Source organism: Sorghum bicolor, chromosome 2, assembly GCF_000003195.3.
Source record: "Sorghum bicolor cultivar BTx623 chromosome 2, Sorghum_bicolor_NCBIv3, whole genome shotgun sequence".
Lineage (NCBI taxonomy): Eukaryota > Viridiplantae > Streptophyta > Magnoliopsida > Poales > Poaceae > Sorghum > Sorghum bicolor.
In genome coordinates this window covers 70,173,917-70,197,417 of record NC_012871.2, presented here as the reverse complement: position 1 = coordinate 70,197,417, position 23,501 = coordinate 70,173,917, and the positions used below count along the sequence as shown (strand labels likewise).

General features: G+C 42.6%; 1 protein-coding gene across 1 annotated transcript; it reads left to right on the top strand.

The window, feature by feature from the left end:
• LOC8084106 (G-type lectin S-receptor-like serine/threonine-protein kinase B120) lies at window positions 8,030–13,774 on the top strand. The gene is made up of 9 exons (XM_002462947.2): window positions 8,030–9,144; window positions 10,174–10,487; window positions 11,013–11,342; window positions 11,452–11,559; window positions 12,023–12,243; window positions 12,341–12,551; window positions 12,639–12,876; window positions 12,960–13,110; window positions 13,229–13,774. Exons 1-9 carry the CDS (start codon window positions 8,432–8,434, stop codon window positions 13,535–13,537), a joined length of 2,595 nt encoding a protein of 864 aa, XP_002462992.1. The 5' UTR covers window positions 8,030–8,431; the 3' UTR covers window positions 13,538–13,774.

Genomic DNA, 23,501 nt, shown 5'->3' with positions numbered 1-23,501 from the left:
AAGCAGAAAGCTCTCTCTGAAGCTGCCGTGGTAGATGATTGAGACCTGGGCATGGGCTGATCGATCCGTCCGTCCGTGTGTTTGAGCTCAGCAGTGACAGGATCATGCTATGTCGTCTTGTGAAGATTTCCATACCTGACTGAAAACTGATGGACCGGCCGGCAATCTGGGGTTAATGACGCTGAGACGTGAACCAACTCGCTTGTCATTCTTAGACTAAACTAGACCTTGTAGACTCTGGTTGTTGGACTGCCTGGCCATCCGCTAGACACGGTGGTTGACGGAGCTGGACTGGCTCGATCGAGCCGCTCCGGACTCCGGTCGGGACGGCGGCGTTTGTGCTGGGCAGTCGTCTTTAGATATAGAAAATGGTCCCTGTTTAGTTTCCAGGGGGAGATAATCCTACTAGTGTACAACAGAATACTAAGATGTACTACTGTAGTACATGAGTAGTTGAGTATTGTTGCTAGTACATTTGGCACGGAACGTCACATCTAATAAGCATTGGGCACCAGAGGTAATAACCTGGCGAGCGCTTTGCTGAGACCATGTCTAGTTACCGAACTATTTTGCCAAATGATCAAGATTTTCCGTTTTGAATCTTGCGTTATATGCATGGAGCATTAAATTTAGATAAAAAAAATAATTAATTGTACAGTTCGTCTGTAATTTACGAGACGAATCTTTTAAGTCTAGTTAATTCATAGTTAGACAAAAATTATCAAATATAAACGAAAATGCTACAGTAATACTTTATAAAATTTTCACCAACTAAATAAGGCCTGAAATTCACAGCCACGGACGATAATGTTGTCCAACCCAGGCCTTGTTTAGTTCACCCTGAAAACCAAAAAGTTTTCAAGATTCCTCGTCACATCGAATCTTGTAGCACATGCACGAAACATTAAATATAGACGAAAATAAAAACTAATTATACAGTTTAGCTGTAAATCACGAGACGAATCTTTTGATCCTAGTTAGTCCATGATTGTATAATATTTGTCACAAACAAACGAAAGTGCTACAGTACCGAAAACTTTTCACTTTTTGGAACTAAACAAGGCCCCAGTGTTAGTGTGTTGCACAAGAATATTCAACAAGGCTGAAGCTGGAGCTGTCATCTAAATAATCCAAGTGACCACAAGGCCTGATCATTGAGTTGAGTGACCTTTCCAAGTCAGGAGAGGTGTATAGGCACGTACCCCACTCCGCTGTGGTCATCACTCATCATCCCTTGGAACATGGAATGTATGTTGGATTGTTTGTACAGCTAAAAATATGTGTTCTGTCCATTCGCTAGGGCGCCGCGGGAAAATTTAAAATGCAAACAGGTGGCCAGCTATTCGGAGAAGCAGCCAACAGAGTATTTTACATTTAAGACATGTTCCTGTACGGAATTAAGGGGCCTTAAAATATGTTTCCGTGCGTGACCCTCCATCATGCCATGCAGTATGCACGGCACGTTGGCAAGCAATTGAAGGGATTTTTTTTTTCAGGTGTGCAAATTCTTGGAGAATGGCACAACACTACAGTAGATGGCTGCTGCTTGGCGAAGGACATGTACACATTAAATAGCTTCACATCATGCGTAGACATGCATGACAATCATCGAGGACGGTACTGTTTGCGCCGACGCATATGTATATATGCGGTCTTGTTTAGTTCCAAAAAATTTTAAAATTCCCCGTCACATCGATAAAGTATTAAATATAGATAAAAACAAATACTAATTACACAGTTTATCTGTAATTCGCGAGATGAATCTTTTGAGTCTACCTAGTCTATAATTGGACAATATTTGTTACAAACAAACGAAAAATTTTCTCTCAACTGAACAAGGCCTACGTACATCACTTGTGTGTCGGCCCTCTCGCTCGCTCGGCACACCACCTTTATTAAATTCTCCTTTGACGCTGGATGACCACGGTTGGCGCTCGACTTCACTTGTTGGTGGTCATCTCCTTTCTGCTGATCTCTCTCTTTCATCCGACAGTCAAATCTACGACCAAGGCTAGTATATTATTTGGGACGCATATCTTGTGCTTCGCTCCATGCTTTTTTTTTACTAATATATAAGATACTCCCTCCATACAAGTCATTTTAGATAATATTTGGATCAAACATTAGAAATATAAATCATGGATAATTTTTGACTTGTTGTGTTTGAAAATATAAAAATTATATAAATAAATTTGTCTTGAGAAATACTTTTTTGATAAATATTTTATAAAAACAAAAAGTCAAATTTAGGCTTTGGAGATCATATAGGTATGGAGGGAATATCTGTGCAGTAACAAGGCCCGAATTCTCCTGTGGTCACTATTGGGAACTGGTTAGAGTCTACCGAACCAGATTTTTCTCAGGTCTATAGAAGCATGTGGAATTAGTCTATAGGCTATTTGCCTATTTCCAACCTAGATTTCAGAGTTCTAGTTGTGTCAATCATGTCCATTTTTTTGGTGAGAATTTGTAAGATTTGTCTTCTTGTTTAGTAGTATGTCTCATGATGATACTGACATGCATGAAGGCTTTAAAAATAATATCGAAGTCATGGAAAATAGCTAGTATAGCGTAAATTAAAATGTGTAGAAGACACTACTACAGAAATATTTAACCGTGGCGGGCAAAACAGGTTAACCGTGGCGGGCACGGCAACCGCCATGGATCAAAGACCACGGTTAATTGTTGCCTTAACCGAGGCAGTTGCCCAACCACCACGGTTAATAAGTTAACCGAGGCGGCCGCTGTTATGAAACCGCTTCCATTAATATGTTAACGAGACATTTTTTTTAAATGCCCGTCTTTGTTAATGTATTAACAGAGACGGTTTTTGTAACTAGCCCGCCTCCTTTAAGTGTATCCAGATTTAAAAAAAACCTTTTTCAGTTTATTTTCAAATTTGAATCCAAAATTTGTTAGGTTGAAACATATACAAAGCAAAATACATATGTATAAAGGATAACCACATTGAATCCGAAATTTGCTAGATTGAAACATATAAGCACATATATTACATCCATATATGTAATCTTTATCATTGCACGGTCCATGTATGTCAGAAAATATGTTCATATTACATCAACGTACATAATGTTCATAAAAAGCATCGTTCATATCTAAACCGTTGGTTCTCTAGTTGCGTAGATTCTCGAATTTCTCTTCTCTTGCTAGCTCGCTCCCGGTATAGAAGAACTGTCCGTCAATATGACAACAATGATCCGTGACAACCACCGTGGCTTGTATGATTTTAAAATTGTTTTTGTTGAATATGAATTTCTTGCCTCTATGTGTCCGCACACAATGTTTATATTATTTCATAGTTTGAGTGACATTACTGTCGAATCTAAGAGTAAGAAGGGAGTGCCTTGAAAGATGGAAATATGGTTTAGCCTTTTTTGTGCAAAAAAGAAATTGGTGGAGCATGTTCCAACAGACCTTCTATACATTAGTACCCATCATGGAGAGAAGCCGCGCGTCCGGCTTTACAATCCAAAGCTTTGACTAAGGCCTTGTTTACTTCTAAATTTTTTTGGTAAAAATGAACGCTGTAGTACTTTTATTTGTATTTAACAAATATTGTCCAATCATGGACTAACTAGACTCAAAAGATTCGTCTTACAAATTATAAATAAACTGTATAATTAGTTATTTTTTATCTATATTTAATACTTCATGCATGTGCATGTGCCATAAAATTCGATGTAATAGAAAATCTGAAAAAATTTACAATTTTTTTTTAAGAACTAAACAAGACCTAAAAGAGGTCCGGTCCTGCGCTGGGATAAGCTTGCATGCAGCCGAGCCGAGGGAGCTACTCCATCTGCTACAAACCAGCTACGGACTACGGAGGCAGCCATGTTGTCATTTTGTTGGACAAGTGTCATTCATCCGTGGTTGGTATGCACCGGTGGGAGGCTGTATCCACTTTTTTTTCGTCATGATGCTATGCATACGTCCAATTTTTTTTCGTCATAATATGTAAACTTTTAGCTGCATGCGAGGGGTGACGAATGGAAACTAAGACATGAAAGGCCACGCGCGCGAGTACACATCATTTGGAATATGTACATATATTTTATTAGTATAAACCGTCATCATCATCCATTCTTTGACAAAGAAATTCATGACACTACCTCAAACGCTTGGGCAGTCCATGCGCAAGCTATCTCGTCCTTGCATAGGAACCTCCAAAATTTCATCCTGTGAGTGCCCAGCAAAGTGCCTGCTTAAATGATGTCACTGTTTTTGTTGTCAAATACAGTATCGTCAGAGCAAAGCCAAGGCCTTGTTTAGTTTCTAGAAAAAATTGCAAAATTTTTTTAGATTTCTGATCATATCGAATCTTGCGCCACATGCATGGAGCACTAAATATAAATAAAAGAAATAACTGATTACACGATTTATTTGTAATTTACGAGAAGAATCTTTTAAGTCTAGTTAGTTCATAATTAGATAATATTTGTCAAATACAAACGAAAGTGCTATAATATCCATTTTATAATTTTTTTTTTAAAAAATAAACAAGGCCCAAATAGCACAAGAGCGGTGGCTCCACTAGAGGATGACGTACTGCCACAATGTCCATATTGGCTCCAAACTTCCATTGTAGAACGGTGGCTCCGCACGCTGTCCGAAGCTCTTGCAGAAAAAACAAAAGCAGCAGTTGAGGAACACGTTGTGGGTAATTTGTTGCTTCAATTTCGACAATGATTTTTTCCGAGGCTAACACTGCTATATGCTTGCGTTAGTGTTGCCCTAAGGGCAGCACCAACGCAAGTATATAAGCATGTTAGTTTCGGCAAAAAATACAGTGCGACATGTACATCAAAAAATTTTAAGGTTATCACCTATAACCATCAACTAAAGTCTATTGCAGTCTTTTATGGCTTTTGTAGTGCAAAAAGAGCATTATGAATCTACATTTTCCTTTCTTCAACTCTCTCTTTCTTCACAAACAGCCGCTCCATTCTTGCAATACATGCTTCATTGTTAGCTTCTGTAAAAGTGTCAGATGAGGCCGTGCTTCCTCTGTAGGCCACTGCAACCCTATGTGAGGCAGCTAATGGCACTTACAGGCTGATTTGGAAGATGGGGCAGACACCATGGCACGTTGGGGGTGGCCTAAGGTACGGTGGGAACCCCAACCAAAATTCTTTTTCCTTTTCTTTTTGTTTATTGTGTGCCCTTAGATCATTGTGCTAACCATCCTTGGCATGACTTACTCCTTTTGGTTTGTTAATCGACAAAGTAATCTTGACAATGCGCTTGATTGGGTTGGAAAACCGATACCCAAAAAAGAGACGCTGAATACTATGGAATATCCTACTTTCGTTTGGCCTAATTGTCTTTGTTCAGAATAAGCACCACAAGAAAATTTTTATCTTGGAGGGGAGGTGTCTACATTTCTGACGCTTTTCTAGTCGCCACGGAGTATTGCTTGAGAGACGCATGAAACTTCCCCTCCACGCGCTTTTCTTTTGTTGCGGCCAGAAAAAGAGTCAGCACAGCACTATGGCCCTTGTCGTTTTCAATTGTTGGAGCAACAACGAGGAATAATGCAGTCTCCCTTTTTCGCTGTTCCTGTTGTTGGGGCCATTTCTTTCTTATTTCTTCGTCTCTCTCGGATTGATGAGTGGAGGTTGGAGCATGGGGAGATTCATAATTTTCACAGACAGACGGTCCTCCCGTATTACAAAACCTTGCTGGAGCTGGAGATGAGAAAGTCATCCATGGAGTCTGCCATTCGACCTTCCAAGTCAGCAGTTGCATAGGCTCACACACCATACGTAATCATCCCTTGGAACAAGAGGGTCGTGTGACAGTACAGCTACGATCGACACGACTCGATCCGTTTTGCTCGTCGAGGCAAGCAGAGGACGCCGGCAAGAAGTTCTTCAAACCTAACGTCATGTTTCCTGTCCATGAATGAGTGCGTACTACTCCAAACTCCGCCATGAAATACACGTTATGAAAACTTGATGGCTTCACGTGTGCAACTTCTTGCACATTATTATCGCTGCAACTACTTTAGATGTTAACCCTTGCATTGGGCCGGCCTTGGCGAAAGACCCACCACAACTATATACATGTGTACTATGTAACCATCATCAGAATTAAAGGCACTATCTACGATAAATCTTCCGCTTCACATCAGCCATAGACATCGTGCATTAAAGATAATATGTAAATACTAATTCCTCCAAAAAATATTTGACACAATTGAATTTAGAGTATTTATTAAGGTCAGTCTCAGTGGAAGTTTCATCTGAGTTTCATTCATATTAAATAGGCTGCTGCATAGGCATTTTGGATGACATGACAGCGTATTTAAGAAGAGAGAGAAGAAATGGATTTCATCTAGGGCCTTGTTTAGTTCCGAAAAATTTCGGATTTCGCCACTGTAGCACTTTCGTTTTTATTTGATAAATATTGTCCAATCATAAAATAACTAGGATCAAAAAATTCGTCTCGTGATTTACAGACAAACTGTGTAATTAGTTTTTGTTTTCGTCTATATCTAATGCTTCATGCATGTGCCGCAAGATTCGATGTGACGAGGAATCTTGAAAACTTTTTAGATTTCGGAGTGAACTAAACAAGGCCCAGATGAAACTCTCTTGGCACGATTACCAACTCTCTATGAGTCTTGAAATTAAATGCCTATGAAACTATGGAATGAAACTCTCCATTGAGAGTGGGTGATTCATCCAAGTTTCATTTCATTTCATATGACATGGCAACCTTGGAAATAACGCTATGAAACTCTCCACTAAGACTGGCCTAAGTGCAACTTTAGCCTGATTTTCTATCAGGGTAGTTCCAACTCAAAAACTATGAGATGGTTTCCACGCTTATCCTGTTTTGGTTCCGTGATAGTCCGTCGCACGAACAGAGCTCGGATGCTGCATTCGCAATTTCTAAGTGTGCAATTCATTTTTTCTGCATTTCACATCGCGGACCTTTCACAAGATTTTTCCACGTTCTCGCTAAAATATGTTGTCGATGCAGAACCAAACAGACCCCAAATAGATATATACATAGAAACCATATTTTCAATGGATAGCTTTTTCAAAATGCTACGAATCAGTGACCGCATGTGTGTAGATTGCTGTAGAATAGACAATATATAGCAAAAATATGGTGTAATATGTAATCTCACCCTTTCTATCCTGCTACTTTGTAACTCATGCAAGAATGCCATGCTAGGCCTTGGCCCTCCACTGCTGACTTACTTGGCATCTTTGCTCATGTCATTTACCAATCACATCTCTTTGTCTTTTGGTTCTCGTATAGACATAATTTCTTATATAAAAAATTGTTTTCTTCTTTCTTCATTAACTATAATATCACATCAGCATTTTACATAGTTGCCCTTAGCTACAATATATTTAATTAATATATGAGACCACATAAATAGTGTTCTAGTCTAGGGATTATTGTAGTCACTATTCATTCCAAATCTAAATTGTATATTAGTTTAGTGTGGGGAGTTTATATATACAGTACAATAGACTGTGAGGATGCTAGGCCTTGTTTAGTTCCTCAAAAATTTTGCAAAACTTTTCAGTTTTCCCGTCACATCGAATCTTTAGACGTATGCATGGAGTATTAAATATAGATAAAAATAAAAACTAATTATATAGTTTGGTCGAAATTGACGAGACGAATCTTTTAAGCCTAGTTAGTCTATAATTAGACAATATTTGTTAAATACAAACGAAAATGCTATTCACATTTTGCAAAAATTTTTAGAAGTACACAAAGCCCTAGTATGCCGAATATACTTTGCAAACCCAAAGGAGTAGACCGTAGAGGACGGTAGGACACTTGGCTCCATCTGCCATTCGGTCCATCTCCTTGTCGTCACCTTTCGTTTTCGCCGCCATTAAAAGGCATCGATGCACGATCACAATCGCCAGTCGGAAATCGGTCCTTCCGGATCTCCATCCGTCAACGTATCTTCATTCGAAGCCTGTCATTCTATTCCAACCGCTGTTCAGAGGCCCGCATGAAACCACGCGCCGGGGCCCCGGAAGGCCGGACCCGTCCTCCGGCCGCCGCGCCGATCGAGCTCACCGGAGCCGGAGCTCCGGCCGTCGGCCGCCCATTCCGCGCTGGCCGCTTAAAAAATTACTTCGACACGCAGCTCTCGCGGCGCCCCCTCAACTCGCTGCCACGCCACAGTCTTGAGCAAAACCGAAAGCAAAGCCACATGCTTAATCACACTAATTAATTCACTCTCGCTCCCACCTGCAGTGACACGCCCCGCACCGCAGCGCGGCGTGCTCTCTCGCCATTAAAGGCGCAGTCTTTCTCTCTCCTTCACTCCTTTTCTCTCTCCACAGAGTGGAGTGGTTGGTGCTCTCAGGGTGGCTGGCCGTGGCCTCTGCCGATAGGGCCGGGGTGGGGCACACCGGGAGGGAAAAGAGAGATGGTGGGGATGAAGCCAGGGGGAGGAGTGTTGCGTTTCTCCTCCACCATGGCCCCCTCTCCTCCTCGGCTCCTCTTCCCGCTCCTCGCCTCGCTATGCTGTGCGGTGGCGGCGCAGACGACGGACACGCTGCGGCAGGGGCAGTCGCTGTCCGGGGCGGCCACGCTGGTGTCCTCGCCGGAGGGGGTGTTCGAGTTGGGCTTCTTCGCGCCGGACACGAACCAGCCGTCCCGCCAGTACCTCGGCATCTGGTACCACGGCATCTCGCCGCGGACCGTCGTCTGGGTCGCCAACCGCGTCGCGCCGGCCACCTCGGCGCTGCCGTCGCTCGCGCTCACCGTCACAGGCGAGCTCCGCGTCCTCGACGGCACCACGGCCAACGGCACTGCCGACGCGCCGCTGCTCTGGTCCTCCAACGCCACCTCGCGCGCGGCCCCAAGGGGCGGCTACTCGGCGGTGCTCCATGACAGCGGCAACCTCGAGGTGCGCAGCGAGGATGATGGGGTGCTCTGGGACAGCTTCTCGCACCCGACGGACACCATCCTGTCCGGGATGCGAATCACCTTGCAGACGCCCGGGAGGGGTCCCAAGGAGCGGATGCTGTTCACGTCCTGGGCCAGCGAGACGGACCCCTCGCCGGGGCGGTACGCGCTCGGCCTCGACCCCAACGCTCAGGCCTACATCTGGAAAGACGGCAATGTTACCTACTGGAGGTCCGCTTCTTGCTTCTCTCCTTGCTTCCCTGCTTGCAAAGAAAAGCATCTTTCTTGTTTTACTGGCTATTTGGGGTCTTGTTTTATAAGCTTGATTTGGGCAATAACATTTACTAGTCCTTTGTAGCAAGTACTGCACTAATTGATGGTTGTTGGCTTATTTCACCATCCGACTCGAGAAATTCTGAATTTGGGAGGGTATATCTTTCCCTGTGATTCATAGGAGCAACTCAAGACTTTTCTTCAGGGAAAAATGTGTTCAAATTCAGTAGTGCTCATTATGATTGGTTGGTTGTTGGTTGGACTTTTACCTCTGGGCGGCTATTCCTAGCTGGTAATGGGGAACTTGAGGGTCTCCTGTTCATGGGTGATCACCTTCACCTTGAAACTGTTGTTTTTACATGGTAGAGGGCCATTTGGATGATTCTCTGAAAGAACAGAGTTATCTTGGTAACTACTAGTATCCCTCTGTTAAGTCGGTAGTGCAAAAATATTTCCACAGTGCCTGCTTATGTGAACCCTGATACCTGTGTCTTGAATAGCCTAATGGATGTATAAGTGAATAATCAAATTAAATAGAATTCAATACTGGAAATTTAGCTGCACAACTGAAACAAGCTAGGATGGGAAATAAAGTGGGCTGCCATCTTCTGTTGCGGGGATGGAGATGTGAGGGTATGTACGACTCTATCCATCAGGCTCTAAACTCAGGTCGCCTACAATTTACAAGCACCTGTGCTTTCAGCTTTGATTGTAAGTTTATGATAAGAGGTGCACTGATGCATGAGTCTAGTATGCATGTTTGGGACTGTGTGAGTGTGCATGTATCTTCATTGTAATCAGTAATCACAGAACAAAAAGGAAGGGAAATGAAGTGGAATTTAGCCAGTGTGAATGATAGCTTCTGGTAGCTGTGTAGCTACTCGAATAAAGGGTCTCAAAATAACAGGGAGCTCGATTTGAAAATGTTGAATATATATAATATATCTTTGCAAGATATGTCATAACTTGATCTGAATTCTTTTACAGGTCGGGACAGTGGAATGGGGTGAATTTTATAGGCATTCCATGGAGGCCACTCTACTTGAGTGGGTTCACACCGTCGAATGATCCAGCGTTAGGAGGAAAATATTACACATACACTGCAACAAACACTTCTCTGCAGAGGTTTGTTGTTTTGCCAAATGGCACAGACATCTGCTACATGGTTAAAAAATCTTCACAAGAATGGGAGACTGTCTGGTACCAACCATCAAATGAGTGTGAATACTATGCTACATGTGGTCCAAATTCGTTATGCACTGCGTTACAAGATGGCAAGGCAAAATGCACCTGCCTAAAAGGTTTGTACTCGACCACAATTTTAGAGTGCTAATATCCTTTTTACAATGCAACAAGTATGGCCTGCAGCCAAAATATCTTTTGCAATTCCAAGATTTGATGGCGTGGGAGATTAGAATTCCATTTTGAGCATGGTAACTAACGTGCCCGTGACATAAAGATCACGACCAAGGTAGACAGGGCTCTAACCACATGGAGCGAGGGCATCCAAGAGGGATAATCCTCGAGCCCCCGCCAAAGACCACGACCTTTCATCTTCAGCTACAGCAAGTGCGCCTACAACATTTGGGGCATATTCCAACTGTTATAAGAATCATCCATTTAAAATGGACTAAATTTTTGTGCTTGAGTTTTTGTTCCCTTTTTTCAGAAGAATATAAAGTACAAATAAACTTAGTTAGGATTCCTAATACAGGAAGATACGGAGCGCTATGTATATTATTTTTGTACATCTTAATTCTTTCCATACATTCTTACAAAATAAACATGAGCTATTGTCTGACATCAAACTTCACTTATTTCAATAGGTTTCCGTCCGAAGCTGCAGGAGCAGTGGAATGCAGGAAATTGGAGTCAAGGTTGCATCAGGAGCCCTCCTCTGGGCTGTGAGGCCAACCAATCTGGGGATGGATTTCTTCCAATGAGAAACATAAAATGGCCTGATTTATCATATTGGGTATCTACAGTGGCAGATGAGACTGGGTGCAGAACTGACTGCCTGAACAACTGCTCATGTGGTGCTTATGTATACACGAGTACAACGGGGTGCCTAGCCTGGGGTAACGAACTAATCGACATGCATGAGTTGCCAACTGGGGCATATACTCTAAACCTGAAGCTTCCTGCTTCTGAGTTACGTAAGTAATGACGTTTATCTAAAAAACAGGTCAATCAGTTCACATTTCTACATTTACCACCTGTGAAACATTATGTTTATGCCAGTTCCTGATCTCTCTTGATGAGCAGGAGGACATCACCCAATTTGGAAAATAGCCACGATAGCATCAGCCATAGTGCTATTTGTTTTGGCTGCTTGCCTTCTTCTGTGGTGGAAGCGTGGTAGAAATATTAAAGGTAAGATTCCACTGTACACATCATTCCATGTGGAGAAATCCTTGTGGACGCTCACAAGTGTTCAACTGACTGTTTTGGCAATAGTTATGATTATACTGGAATGAGAATAAACCTACCATTAGCTTGGTTTTCACCAACACTATTAGAAACCTTAGTGATTTCAAAAAAAAAAACAAGCTTCATGGTTTTAAGTAACCATAATGATTCCATGAATTTTGTTATGTGATTGCTGTGGGAAAACATTGCCAACATTAGCTATTTGAGGTATTCTCTAGCCAAGGTCACATAAATCATAAATTTTACTTGTAAGTTCATTGAAACTATCCTCAGCTGATTAAACGATAAAAGTTCTACTCATTTCAGTCACCATAATGATCGCTAAAAAAAGTGCAAATAAGCAGTTCAAAGTGAATTCTTGGCAGTATTTGCAGTATTTATAATGTTAATTAACATTCTGGAGCAGATGCAGTGCACAGAAGTTGGAGATCAAGGCATTCATCTTCCCGATCCCAGCAGAATAGTGCTATGCTGGACATCTCGCAGTCGATTCGTTTTGATGATGATGTGGAGGATGGGAAAAGTCATGAACTCAAAGTGTACTCCCTGGAACGCATAAAAGCTGCTACAAGCAATTTCAGTGACTCTAACAAGCTTGGAGAAGGAGGATTTGGTCCTGTCTATATGGTATGTTAACTTTCACTACTCTGAATGGCGTTTGATGTACATGGGCTTTTATGTTAATACTTGGCTTAATGATAACGAATATCATGAACCACTGCAGGGAACATTTCCTGGGGGAGAAGAAGTAGCTGTCAAGAGGCTTTGTAGGAATTCAGGTCAAGGCCTTGAAGAATTCAAGAATGAGGTCATACTTATTGCAAAGTTGCAGCACCGCAATCTTGTAAGACTACTGGGGTGCTGCATACAGAGAGAAGAGAAGATCTTGGTGTATGAGTACATGCCTAACAAAAGTCTAGATGCATTCCTCTTCAGTATGTGTCATCTCCACTTTCCACGCATCTCATTTCCCAACCCGAACTAGCAAATATGATTGAATTCTGATCATTGTGGTTGAACAGATCCTGAAAAGCAAGGGCTTCTAGACTGGAAGAAACGGTTTGATATAATTGAAGGCATTGCTAGAGGGCTGCTATATCTCCACCGGGATTCGAGGTTGCGAGTTGTTCACCGTGATCTCAAGGCCAGCAACATTCTCCTGGATGCGGACATGAACCCCAAGATATCAGATTTTGGAATGGCAAGGATATTTGGAGGGGACCAAAACCAATTCAATACGAATCGCGTCGTCGGTACATTGTATGCACAATTCAATGGGCCATACAGGAAGGAACCACACCATGCTGCCACTTGGTTATGATATGTTGAACTTTGTTTTGCAGTGGCTACATGTCTCCTGAATATGCAATGGAAGGCATTTTCTCAGTCAAGTCTGACGTCTACGGCTTTGGAGTCCTGATCTTGGAGATCATCACAGGAAAGAGAGCTGTGAGCTTCCACTGTCATGAGGACTCCTTGAATATCGCAGGATATGTAAGCACATTGCCTGTCCTATAACCATTAGGTTGAGGGGGACTCACCTGAACAAACAGGCATCGCCCTCATACTGTTTGTGACTGCTTGATGTTTTACTTCACAAACATTTTTTCAGGCATGGCGGCAATGGAACGAAGACAAGGCTGCGGAGCTGATCGATCCAGTGATAAGAGCGTCGTGCTCGGTTCGACAAGTCCTGAGATGCATCCACATTGCGTTGCTATGTGTGCAAGATCACGCCGATGAGCGACCTGACATCCCCACCGTCATCCTTATGTTGAGCAACGACAGCTCGAGCCTTCCTAATCCGAGGCCGCCTACCCTGATGCTTCGAGGCCGTGAGATCGAGTCCAGCAAGTCGAGCGAGAAGGACCGGAGCCACTCCATTGGCACTGTGTCAATGACACAGCTGCATGGAAGATAGAGTATAGCACGAAAAATATACTGAAGTTGTGATATCTCTTTTCTTTTTTGTTCTCCCTTTGTGATGTTGATAATTTGCCGTTTGCTGTAGATTAGTCTCTCTCTCTCTCTCTCTCCCCCCCCCCCCCCCCCCCTCTTTCTTTTTATGATGGCGGCAGTGAATTTGTATGAAAATCACCGTAGCGTCATACATACGTAAAGTGGCAATTAATTTTGCAAAGGTGAGGTATTTTTTTTACGTGGTTCTTCGTAACTTTATATGGGATTTGTCAACCCATAGCATCCTACCATCATGAGATAAAAATTGAAAACTTGGTATCATCTTAATTTGGTGACAAGTTTTTCTCCCCCTTCCCAGTCTGTTTCTGATATAGCGAGTCGTATGTTGTGGAACTAGTTGTCTATCAAACCCTGTTGAAGCAGAGATGGGCCCCTTTAGTGTCTCCATTTTGCCAAAAGTTTTGGGCCTTGTTTACTTCTAAAAACTTTTTAGTTTTCGGAACTGTAACACTTTCGTTTTTATTTAACAAACATTGTCTAATCATGGAGTCTCGCGATTTACAGGTAAATTATGTAATTAGTTTTTACTTTCGTCTTTATTTAGTCCTCTATGCATATGCTACAAGATTCGATGCGACGGGAAATCTTGAAAAGTTTTTGGTTTTTAGAATAAACTGAACAAGGCCTTGGTGTTTTAGTCCAACTTTTTTTGCAAAATGAATCTAGGCCTTGTTTAGTTTCCCAAAAATTTTGCAAAATTTTTCAGATTCCCCGTCACATCGAATTTTTAGACGTATGCATGAAGTATTAAATATAGATAAAAATAAAAACTAATTGCACAGTTTGGTCGGAATTGACGAGACGAATCTTTTGAGCCTAGTTAGTCCATGATTGGACAATATTTGTCAAATACAAACGAAATGGCTACAGTGCTCATTTTGCCAAAAAATTTGGAACTAAACAAGCCCCTAAACAGAGCATTGTTACAGAATTTTGGCATTTGGGACATAAAACTACGCAAAATTGCCTTGGGCCACGAGCTGTCTTTCTTCTTCTTTTGATATGGTGCTACAGAATGCCAAAACTTTTGGTGCATCTAAACACCTCATTTAAAATTCATAATACCAAAAGTTTTAGTGGATAATATTTAGTGTCAAATCTTTTGATATGGTTGGGGAAACTAAGGGGGTGTTTGGGACTGTTCTACAAACTCCACTGTGGAGCAACTCCACAACAAATTGGAGTTTGTGGAGTACCTCTTTAGGTGCTCTCACAACTCCATCTTTTTTCCTCGAACTGAGTGCGTGGAGCTGAAACCGTTTGGCTAAAAAACGTGGAGCGGAGCTGAAAAACATAAAGTAGAGCAGTCCCAAACACCCTCTAAATAGGCTTGTATCCCATGTCCGGAGTCGTGAGGCCTAAGCGCCTAGTAAGGGTGGCACATGGCTAGTGCATGTTGCTTGGTTTGTTGCCTATATTAGCCTGAATTAGACTTGAGTAGTGCAATTTTTTCCCATTTGGTTGTCCACTAGTCATTGAGATGATCGATTCTAAGGATCATCTAGGCATAGATTTAGTGGGCGATTTACTTGCATTTGTAGAAGGAACAACTTGAAGATATATATGGAGGAAGAGAGAGAGGCGAGGAGAGAGTTAGAGGGGATAGGCACCATCGGGCTTGGTTGAGTTGTTCGAATCCACCATGTCGTCGATGTCGGTGATGGTGGAGCTTTCCATCACTGCAGCGCGCCCATAATTGGATCGGACCTTTAATTTCTCGGTGGGTTAGTGGCGGTGATGAATTTCGTCCCTTGTGCCCCGGCCCCATCTTTCTCTTTTATAACGTTGTGTGATAGGGACCCTGTCGGCGTCTGAACTAGTGATCCAGGCACTAACAAGTAATATATGTGTCTGTGTGCCCTCAATCCAGATGGCGATGTAGGAAGAACACAGAGATTTATACTGGTTCGGACCGAGGGTGCTCTACATCCAGTGTGAAGGAGTGGCTTGTATTATCCTACACCCGAGATGCTCGTAGTAGGGGTTACAAGCGAGTTGCGAGAGAGGGATGTGTCCTAGGTCTCGGCTTGTAGTGTGGTGTGTGAGACTTAACTCATATTTGTGTTAGTCTATCAGGATCTCTTGTGTGCGTGTGTGTGGTTTATCGTGTTGATCTGTCTGTTCGAATGAGGCCCTCCCTCCCCTTTTATAGTTCAAGAGGAGAGAGAGGATACATGTGTTTGTGTTATAACGTCGTGGTGTTGATCTGAGGCGTGGGTTAGGGTATTGGTGTCGTACGGCGGGTAAGGCGCTCCATCCCTGATGTTGTAGTTGATTGTGGTCGCGGTATGGATGTTCCTGTTGCTCATGTTGAGCTATGCCGATGCTGTAGACAAGACGCTTGTTCATGTGGTCGTCATGCCGACCTCTGTTCCTCGCCTGGGCTATCCTTCGAGGACTCTTTCCCTTAATCTGTGTTCAGGAGTTCTGATGGGTTCGTGGCTACGGTGCTTGGGATTTGATGCTGCCCATTCCTCCTGACTCGATTGCACTTATAGTGACAGGAGGCAGGCGCTGCAGTGATGGGAGTAGGCAACATAGTGTGCGCCATGCCCTGCCTACATAGCATGGGTGTTAGGGCGTGCCCCACATCCCATCTGTCATACGGCAGTTACTTGACGTGCACAAGAAGCCTGAAGTGCTTTTATTGGGGAAAGGCCCCCCAAGCCTGGGCTCGGGGGAATGGGAAAAAAATCCGAGGCTTGGCCTCGAGCGAGACAGAAATTGTTCTTCTGTTGCTCGCGGTCTACCTTGGACTGAGGTGGAATTGTCCTATTTAAGGCCCAGAGAGGTCTTTCGGGTGGCCCAACTGTCCTTTCTAAGGTCGGGTGATTGAGCCCTAGTCTTTATCTGGTTTTGTTTTGAAAAAGAGGTTTGAGTTGTTATGACGTCTGCTTGGGTATCCTAATTCATGGTACCCAACGGACCCACTAAGAGTTAGCTGAGCGTCCTCGATCAAGACACAGCCAAAGGGTCTGACTCAATCGTTGGATTGAGTCACATGAGATCAATCCTAACATTAGACACTTATACAGGCTTTGCTCAATATTTATATCAAGTTCAATGCAGCATTAACTCATACTCATATTTGTTTGTATTTGTCATTATACAGATTTACCAAGTCGATTGACAAAAAATAAACAGAAAAATTCACCTCCCCAACCTCTACTATAGAAGCATAAAAGTTCGACTAATTATAAGCTGATTACATGTAATAAAATATAAACACAATTAACTTCTCTTGGTTTGGAATTTCGTCTTAAACACAACAACTCTTTTTTTCTGATTAAATATCGTTAATCTTGGGGGTAGGGGGTGGGCGGGGCGGTAAGAGTGAAAAGTTACAACATATTATAGCGAGCAACAGTACTCGTGGCAGTTTGCAGGCAGGTTGAGCAGATCAGTTTGTTTTGGCCTTGTTTAGTTCCAAAATTTTTTGCGAAATGGACACTGTAGCACTTTCGTTTGTATTTGACAAATATTATCCAATCATAGACTAACTAGTTTTAAAAAATTCGTCTCGTCAATTTCGACTAAATTGTGTAATTAGTTTTTATTTTTATCTATATTTAATATTTCATGCATGTGTCTAAAGATTCGATGTGACGGGAAATCTGAAAAATTTTGCAAAATTTTTCGAGAACTAAACAAGGCCTAATAGCGAGGGCAACGGAACCTTCTTCTGGACCGCGGGCGCCCGGCCGTACAGCCATAAACTACTACTACAGGAACTCCCCGTTCGGATCCGCAGCCGTTTCATTTCGCGTGATTTTTCACCCGTTTCGACTTTAATGTTTTGTTTGGATGTAGTCGAATTTGCATTAATTCACATGTGTTGGGTGGATTGGAGTGGAACTTAAACTAAATTCTACCTCAATCCACTCTAACACATATGGATTGAGGTGAATCCGACAACATCAAACAAGTCCTTTGGACCAGTTTCCAAGCCTCTTCTCTCTCGATCGATGCTTTTCCACCGGTGTTCGATCGAGGATCGCGTCGCGTCGGCGCGTGCGTGGGCACGCTCTGGTGGTGTGGTGCGGTGCGGTCGCGGGCCGGCTCGCGGCCAAGAAAATGAAACAACGCGCTGCTGCTTAATTTGCTGACCGTGACCGTGCGGGGATGCGCACGTGCCCGGCCATCTCGTCCTCGGCGACCGTCGCCGCTGCTTGACGCGCCCCGGCCGGGTGGCCAACTTCGCCGGTCGCAGCTTCGCAACCGCGGTGTCTTGTCGCTCGCTCCAGGACCACGAGGAATAATGGCGTCACGTCCTCGGAATTAATAGTCACCCGCTCCCGCGTGTAGCTAGTGTACAGGCGACGACTGTGCCGGCCGGTGCTGTGGCTCTGGCTTTCGAAGCGGTGGATGCTCCGTGCTCGTTATCAGCTGAAATAGAACTTTATTACGACGGAGTATATATCAAGTTCCAGAACTTGATGTCTTTTTCTTCTTTCAAGTTCTGATACTCTACGTACGTTTAATTTGATGATGATCATGCACAGTGATTAATGCATCTGGTGTGAATCCACCCATTAAGATTGCATTATTATGAGAATTCATCAGTACTGGACAACATTTCTGTTTGAAAATCACAAGGACGACCTCACATTGTGCATTTGACTGTACTTAGAGAACACACTTGACCCTCAAGGCCTCCACATCCTCTGAAAGAACGATGGAGACTAGCTATATACGCGGCATCGGCGACTCCAGACGGCAGACGCCAAACCGGGCGCCGGAGCCCCGGACGACGAATACTAGGTTGTCGGGAGCAGCAACAGTATGTGCTGTAGCTGCGTTGCGCATTGACCAGATGACCAACCGTGCATATATTAAGCATGTGAGTGCACTGGTATACACTAATGAGCTCGAGATCGAGGCTCGTCGTCGCCTGCTGCGGGCGTCCATGATAACGCGACGCGAATCGATTCCCCCGCGCCGGAAGTCTCGACACTGTACCGGTTTTTAACCATTTTTCGCTGTGCGTGGGGCCACTCCCTTCTTCACTTGTGGCAGCGCCCGCGCTCGACGCCCGTCCAAGCAACGGCCACGTCGGCGCACACCGACGACGCTGCTGCTTCGGCTTCGCTGTGGCATTCAAACACCCAACCATATATAAAAAAGGGAAATGGAATTGTTCGTTCTTTCTAGATGCGCGCGCTCGTTTCGGCAAAACATTGTCCGCGTCGGGGGTTGACTCGCCAGCGCGGTTCACCCCCCATGATCTAACCGACTACCTGTTTAGTTCTCTACCTAAAAATTTTTCATCCATCTCATCGAATCTTTAGACACATGCATGGAACATTAAATATAGATAAAAAAATAAACTAATTACCCAGTTTAGTTGAGAATCGCAAGACGAATCTTTTAAGCCTAGTTACTCTATGATTAGCCTTAAGTGCTACAGTAACCCACATATGCTAATGACAGATTAATTATGCTTAATAAATTTGTCTTGCAGTTTCCTAACGAGCTATGTAATTTGTTTTTCTATTAGTTTTTAAAAACCCCTTTCGTCCGACATCCTTCCGACACATCTGATGTGACACCCAAAAAATTTTCGTTTCCAAACTAAACAGGCCCGGCCGCACGGAATATTGGACAGCTTGCACCTTGCAGCATGCATGCATGCATGATTGCATCAAAATCCTGCTCCACACGGACACGGACTCGGATGTAGGGTGTTTAGTTTACTTTCGTTCCAAATTTTTTTTTTTGCATAATAAAACTAAATATCATGAAAAAAATTTGGTGAAAAAAGTGGTTATTCTTCATTTTAGATTTTAGCCTAAAGAAGGAAAAAAAACTCAAAAAGAGCCTCCCATAATATGAGAATATATTCTGCATTTTGGATAGAACTAAATGTAGTTCTGAAAGTTTTGGTATTTTTCATTTCGTTATTTTAAAGTAGTTGGCATTTTGTATCCTATGGGAATTAAACAGTGCACAATTTTGAAGACCAATTGAGCCAGCCACGTCAAGCCGTCACTTTCAGGAAGCAACGCTTACACACAAGAAAAAAAAATCTAAGTTCTCATTAGTTACGATTTCTCACTAGAATCTATGATCAATCCAGGCTGAAAACGACATTACATTGAACAGGGGAACAACTAATAAGCTTCGTCTCAATTGATGAACACACGCGTAATAACACAACTATCTCTATCTCAGCATATAAGGAACGTTTTTTTTTCTCGATCATTCATGTAAGGAACGTTTAATTCGCTTCAAATATGCGCGCGATGAGCCGGAAATCTCTTTGTGACTCAGTTTTTTGTCTTAAAGCTAGCAGTATTTTTTTCTTTTATAATAATTTAATAAATAATATTTTTAAATATGACTTTTCAGACTAACAAATGGCTCATATGTTTCTTTTGTTTTGTACTCCCTATGTAAAATGGTATTTGGATTCATATTTCTGCACCACACTACCGGTACATACAGTAGTGAAGATGTACACAAGTGCCACAACGCATAACTGCCCTAATGACAAGATGTAATGCACGTTTGACCGGACCAAGGCGCGTGGCATCTAGGGTCGGATACAGGTCCGAGCTAGGGGGGCTGTAGCCCAAGGTGCAGCCCAAACTTACTATAAATAAGTCTTCGAAACCCATAAAAAAATCTCAAACATTCAGTCCAAAATAGTTTACTTTACAACCAGTCTAAACAACCTTTTTAGGCCTTGTTTATTTTCAAAAAAATTATAAAATTTTTCAGATTCTTCGTTACATAGAATCTTTAGACGCATGCATGGAGTATTAAATATAGATAAAAATAAAAACTAATTACATAGTTTGGTCAGAATTGACGAGACGAATCTTTTGAGCCTAGTTAGTCTATAATTGGACAATATTTGTCAAATACAAACGAAAGTGCTACAGTGTTGATTTCCCAAAAAATTTTGGAAGTAAACAAGGCCTTAATTAGCCCCTTTTAGACTATCTCCAACAATCATCACCCAAAATACAAGACTCATTTGTCCTTTAGGTAGCGCTACAGTTAAAAGGTTCCATACCTATTTTTAGTCTTCTCCAACAACAAGACCTAAAAGACAACACTCTCTGCAAATGGGTCTCGAGGAGAGAGGATACCCAAATTTGGGTTATGCCTCTCCTGATACCTAAAATAGATCTTCTGTATGGGTACTCTGTTGGAGGTTATAGGTATTGTGTTGGAGACCCATTTTAGGTTTGGGTCCCAAATGAGATAGCCTTACATGGCGGCATCCGGCGACCGGCGGCCGTCAACGGTGCCTGTACGGAACAGACAATCGCTGGAAGCAGCATACCGTACGTAACAGTCGCCTCGCACGTTAATTAATTAATCAACCACAATATATAAAGCACAGCAGCATCGGTAATCGGTCGGTCAGTAGATAGCGAGTTAGTAGTATTTTATTCTAGAAAAAAAATTGAGAGAGAGAGAAGGAATCTCACCACCTAATACTACTTCACACAAGTATTCCTATATATGTTCATTGTAAATCGATCGCGCGAGAAACTTCCCCTGGTCGCTGCGATTAATTATAGATATTAGCTGATGATACAAATATGAGTTGAACTAAAGTTTTAGCAGTTGTTCCGAGCGGGACCGGATGGAGCACGTGCCTCGGCTCGCCCAGTTCCATTCTAGTGAACGTTCATTAGAAATTAATCTAGCGAACGATTCAGTTAGCGTCTTCCACTCCGCCGACGTCCGACTGACGTCATCTAAAAAATGCAAATCATTTATTTTAAATTGCTATAACTTCTAAATGGTTTATCCAATTTTCATTCCGTCTGCACCATTGTATTCTTCGCGACGAGACGAACAAAACTAGATCCCACTTACATATATTTCGAAGTTTTTTTTTCACATAGAAATTTATATGTGTTAAATTATAACATATAACTTTACAACTTATGCACATAAATCGTATTGATTAACTTATATACACAAGTTATATGGAATAACTTATGTACACAAGTTGGCTTTCATGACTTTTTATGTTTGTAAGTTTTGATATAAGTTATAAGTTAATTCGTTTCTTTGTGTGTTAATAATTTTTGTGTTTGCAAGTTTTGTCATAAGCTATGACTTAGTTCATTCCTTTATGTGTAATACAACTTTTTTTTTAATAAAATGTGTTTCATAACTCTTGCATTTTTAAGGTTTTGTATAAGTTATAAGTTATACATTATAAGTTATATATTCTAAGTTATATCTGAGCTTATTACATGTAAATAGTGTGTTCTAAGTTATATGTTCTAAATTATATATCCTAAGTTAGTACATATAAGTTATTTGTAGAACAAAATTCTTTGAAACATATCTAAGTGGGGTCTAGTTTTATTCGTCACATCATGTAGAACACATTGGTGCAGACGAAATTAAAAATAGACACACCGTTTTTAAGTTATAGCATTTTTAAAAAAATATTTTGCTTTTGTGAGTTATGTCAGTGCTGTCATCATAGCTAGAGAAAGAGAACGAAGCGAGAGAAGCAATGGGGATGCACGCGATGGGTATTTCCTAAAAGGGAAAGAGGTGAGATTTTTTTTTTCGAAAATGAAAAGTTTAATTGGTCGGAAAATCGTTCGCTTAATTTAGTTTGACTGAACGTTCGCCAATTAGTGGTGTCGCTCAGCTCGCGCCGTTTATTTTTCTCGGTCGGCACGGCGACCGTGGCTAGCTGCCTGCGCTGGCGCTTCCCCCAAGTGGAAACTCCACCACTAGCCAGTCGTCGTGGCTTGGCCCGGTCAGGCGTTCGTTGCGTCGTTGGTTGGCGACATCTCTGAAATCTGAATTGCGCCGGATTCTCCTGTCCATTCTTTTGCAGAAATTCGCACGGATTCTCTCGTGGCACGATGAACAAACAACGTGCACCCAGTTGATGGCATGGTTTTCGAGAGCACCTGCGTTGCGTTCTTAACGGGACCAATAAGGCTTGACCGACCGCGATCGACCGACCTGGATGGCAACGAGAGTGCGATCGCAGGCTCGTGCTCGGCTCAAAACTTCGTTTTTGAGATTCCTTAGACTATGTGACATTTGCTTGTAATAATAAACAGTTATATGTATTACTCGTTGCACAAGATAAGATATTAATACGATTCTCTTTCTAAAAAATGATTAGGCAGATTGGTGGCGCCATGCATGGCCCAATCATCCTAGACCAGAGACACGTCGGCAAAGCGCAGCATCGGTTCTAGAATAACGGATCGACGATGATGTTGCCAGTGAAACGGCCGCCGCCTGCTTCTCGATCTTTTGCCCGCAAGGAAACAAAAACAAGCTAGCTAGTGCATTTCGTTCACAACCGTGGTGCGCGCCTGCTGGATTCGCCAGCGCCGGCGCCGTTCTAGGATATATGGTTCCGTGGATTGGATTCATTCACTGGATTATTGCGAATTGCACTGCGAGCATCAGAATCCTTCGCCGGCTAGCCGGCCGGCGCGGACGACGATGGCTAAAGTCAGCGACTTAGCTAGGAAAGGACTGCACACGAAACCTAAAAGCTAATATTCGTCTGTGTCCCTTCTCATCATGCTACCTTTTTCTTTGTTCCTTTTATCCACGAAGCTTCTCCTTAATTACCATCATCGATCGATATGACAATACGTAGTAGTAAGATTAATTAACCCATGTTTGCAGAAATTGACACAAAGATTACTGACCGACCGCAACTGAGCTGATCAGGACCGTCGGATAAACTAACTACCACGACTGATCAGACCTCGCATCCAATCCAATAACACTAAACCTACCTACCAATCACCAAATCGCCATTTGGCCGTCAGTTGCTTACTAATCGCAGGTCAAATGCTGTTTGTTTTGTCTCTAGTGCCGTCGTGCGCGCGCGCGCGCGCAACGCAGTCTTCAACTACCTTTTGCAGTGTGAACCCCCCGCCGGCCTTCGCAGC

Bases quoted from the DNA above. Each gene is read 5' to 3' on its own strand.
- LOC8084106 (XM_002462947.2), top strand. From the start codon at position 8,432: ATGGTGGGGATGAAGCCAGGGGGAGGAGTGTTGCGTTTCTCCTCCACC. The intron at 11,343-11,451 runs GTAAGTAATGAC...CTTGATGAGCAG, and splicing joins GCTTCCTGCTTCTGAGTTAC to GAGGACATCACCCAATTTGG. The intron at 12,877-12,959 runs GTATGCACAATT...TTTGTTTTGCAG, and splicing joins AATCGCGTCGTCGGTACATT to TGGCTACATGTCTCCTGAAT.